At 34.5% G+C, this 3,151-nt stretch overlaps 1 protein-coding gene across 1 annotated transcript; it reads right to left on the reverse strand.

The window, feature by feature from the left end:
• Positions 1-533: 533 nt before the first annotated feature.
• Positions 534-2,261, reverse strand: LOC115721692 (protein FANTASTIC FOUR 3). Its single transcript, XM_030650757.2, has one exon. The coding sequence runs from the start codon at positions 1,671-1,673 to the stop codon at positions 642-644; it is 1,032 nt and encodes a 343-aa protein (XP_030506617.2). The 5' UTR covers positions 1,674-2,261; the 3' UTR covers positions 534-641.
• Between the last annotated feature and the right edge of the window lie 890 nt (positions 2,262-3,151).

Raw genomic sequence — 3,151 nt, forward strand, 5'->3', positions numbered from 1 at the left:
TGGGTAATAAAGTGTAGTAACCCCCCTTATTGGGTATGGACCAATCCAACTTGGTGTATGACTGCCTATAAAATAGAGTCATTGCACCCTCAAGTAAGGTCAATTTTCTAATTTTCATAGAGCAGTCAGATTGTAAACTCCATTGTTATATAAGTTGTGAGCCTAATAATAATGATTCATGAACTAAATTTCATTAACACCCCCAACTACTTAAAAGTATTGGTCTCAAATCCTTTATTCTTTTCTTTTCTTGCTCTAAATATTTTAATATATTTCTAGCTTCTGAAAATCAGTAAACAAGTTCAAATTCTCTCTCCTGTTAATGTGGGCCATTTTATTAATTTTGCAGAGATGTGTGAAATTAAAATTTTGGTAAAATTATTACTCCTTTTTTCTAGTTAAAGTTGTAATTTGAAAATGACTTCAACAATAATAACTACCAACCAACCATAAACTCAAAATCTAGACACTACATTTGAGGAAACAAGAGAAAATTATAGAAGAAAAAAGTGAAAAAAAAAAAAGAGAGAAAGACAAACTATTACAAAAATTCTTTCAATATTCAATAATTATAATATATATAAATATTTTGGAATTGATAATATTAAAATTTATAAAGATAGAATCCAAAATAAGGCTTTTTAAGAAGTAGCCACCCAAAATGGCTCCCAATTTAACATTAATGCTTTGTTCTTCTCATGTTCACCACCACCACCTTCTTTGCATCTTCTTAAGTTATTTTTCCTTTCATAATTTTCCATTCCCATTTTGCCCTCCATTTTTATATTTTTCTCATCCATGTCCTCACTAGAACACCCTTCTTCTGCTTCTTTTTCTTCTTCTATTTTCCTTTCAACTAATTCTTCTTCTTCTTCATCATCGTCATCATCATCATCATCAGCAGCATCAATGTTGTCATTTTCACAGATTTCACTTTCTTGATTTGTGACTCTTTCTCCAGAGTCAAAAGTAGGTGTATAATTTTCCATAAAGCAGAGTCGAAGGCGGCCATGGCTTCTTTCAGCGTGGAAACAAGAGATTCTAGGTGGGCTTTTAACGGCCTTGATTATAAGCCGCCCTTCTTCTCGATGAGGCTTGATTTGGAGAGATTCAGCTCCACTCATGGTTGTCAATGGAGGTGGAAAGTTACGAGATGGTGATGCTGACGATCTAAATTTCCTAGCCGAGAAACGCCGACGACTGGAAAAATCTTCACTTTTGGACTCTGTTTCCGAAGTGTTCGACAAAATGCCGCTTTCAGACATGTCAGTTCCTGTCTCGTTTCCCAAGTTTTCAGTGCACAATTTCAAGCTCTTTTCGCTCAGACAAGAAGATGAGCTCTTAACCATGGGATGGACATAAGTCTTTTCCTTTTCAAGCTTGGAACTTTGACTGTTTTGGAGGGATTGGAGGAAGCACCACCCACCCATTTCAGTGTTTTTTGAGGTTTGGCTTTCATGGGGTTGATTAGGCAGCTGACATTTCTCTGCTGGTTCGTTTGTTTTGGCATCTGGGAAGATGGATTTTAAGGTTGACAAATCAAAGGACTGTGGCTGTGCTGTCAAGTGAGGTGTTATGGAAGAAGAAGAGAGCCTCAGCCTCAGTGTTCTCGACTCAACAAGCTGTGGTGAGTCCAAACATGATTGCAAACCTTGGCATACTATCGTCGTCATTTTAATATTATTGAAATTTGAACTATTTAATATAATCAACAGAAGAGTTCTAATATTTCTCAAAAGAGCAAAAATCAAAGATGATTAAAAACAGAGAGACCGTTTGTGTTATGAAAAGAGTTTTGTTCTGTTTACTGAGAGAGAGAGGATTTTTGGCTTGGAATTACAATAAGAAAAAGGGAGAGTGAGTGAGAGAGCGACTTGTGAGTTTAGAAATGAGAAGATATAAAAGGGGAGGTCTTTTCTTTTCTTTCTTTTTTTGGTTGAGACTTGAGAGAGAAAGAGAGAGAGAGAGAGATAATAAGAAGAAGGTAAACAAAGGGGTTTAGCACTTGGATTTACTATAAGGGAAACGTTGTTTTTGTACTATGAAGAAGATTTGAAACTAGAGAGAGATGGAAGAAGAGAGGAATGAACATGAGCAATAAGCGGAAGGGGGGGTCTGAATTTGTAGTCTCTCAAAAAGTGCCAGGAGGGTACAGTGTTGAGGGGGAAAGTGGGGAAAGAGTTCTTTTTTATGCCACTTGAAATATACTAATCCCATAATGCCACACACACTAGTACCATACTTAGAAGACAATATTAAATTACCAAAGCAGAGCATGACCCCACCTCCTCTTCCCAACTATTTATATTAATTTTTTTTTTTTTTTGGAGGAACTTATTAATTTTGAAGAATTCTTTTTCTAACCAATGAAAATTGGTTTTTCTTCTTATACCTCATGTGGGCAGGAAAAAAGAGAGAAGAAAATTAGGTCTGCTTGGAATGAAATGTCTTTTTCTGTGTAGTTAAAAGAGATAGACAGATGAGTATTTTACATTACTCCAAAATTTACCAGCTTTTTTTTCTATTCTCTTCCAAACGAAAAGCCAACAAAGTCAGTAGCCTAAGGATTCTCCCCAATATTTTTGATAGTGATTGCTTCCTCTGTTTAACTTTGATAGCATATCCTATCCTCTGTTTTTATCTTTGATACTCTTATATTTCTTTGACAGTCAAAATCTTTGTTGAAATTACTAGTAAGAAAATGTCTCTTTAGTATAATATTGTTATTTATTGGATCCCATATAACTTAAAATAATAACTTTTAAGAAATATCACTAATCAATCGTAAGAGTAGGACATCACCTCTTGGTGGTGCTAGACACCAATAGTGCTAACAGCAATTGCTCCTTATATAAATATAAAAATGTGTAAGACTTATTTATCAGCAGCACACACCGTTTGAATATTCTTGGAAATAAAATTACAAAATTGTTTGCAACACCATACACATATTACATGACAACCGACCAACTTGTGTGATTGAGTTTAATTTAAAATACTAGACTTCCATACATTGAGGTACCAAAATACAAAAACCATGTCTCCGAAGTCTAATCTTGTCAAATATATCCGAAATTAATGAGAAACAAAGACCATTATAAAAAATATATATATTTTCATACAATGGTTTCTTTCAGGCTACATGCATCAA

This window comes from Cannabis sativa, chromosome 9 (genome assembly GCF_029168945.1).
Source record: "Cannabis sativa cultivar Pink pepper isolate KNU-18-1 chromosome 9, ASM2916894v1, whole genome shotgun sequence".
NCBI classification, from domain to species: domain Eukaryota; kingdom Viridiplantae; phylum Streptophyta; class Magnoliopsida; order Rosales; family Cannabaceae; genus Cannabis; species Cannabis sativa.

Excerpts from the sequence above, each read along its gene's own strand:
- LOC115721692 (XM_030650757.2), bottom strand. The coding sequence starts at position 1,673 with ATGACGACGATAGTATGCCAAGGTTTGCAATCATGTTTGGACTCACCA.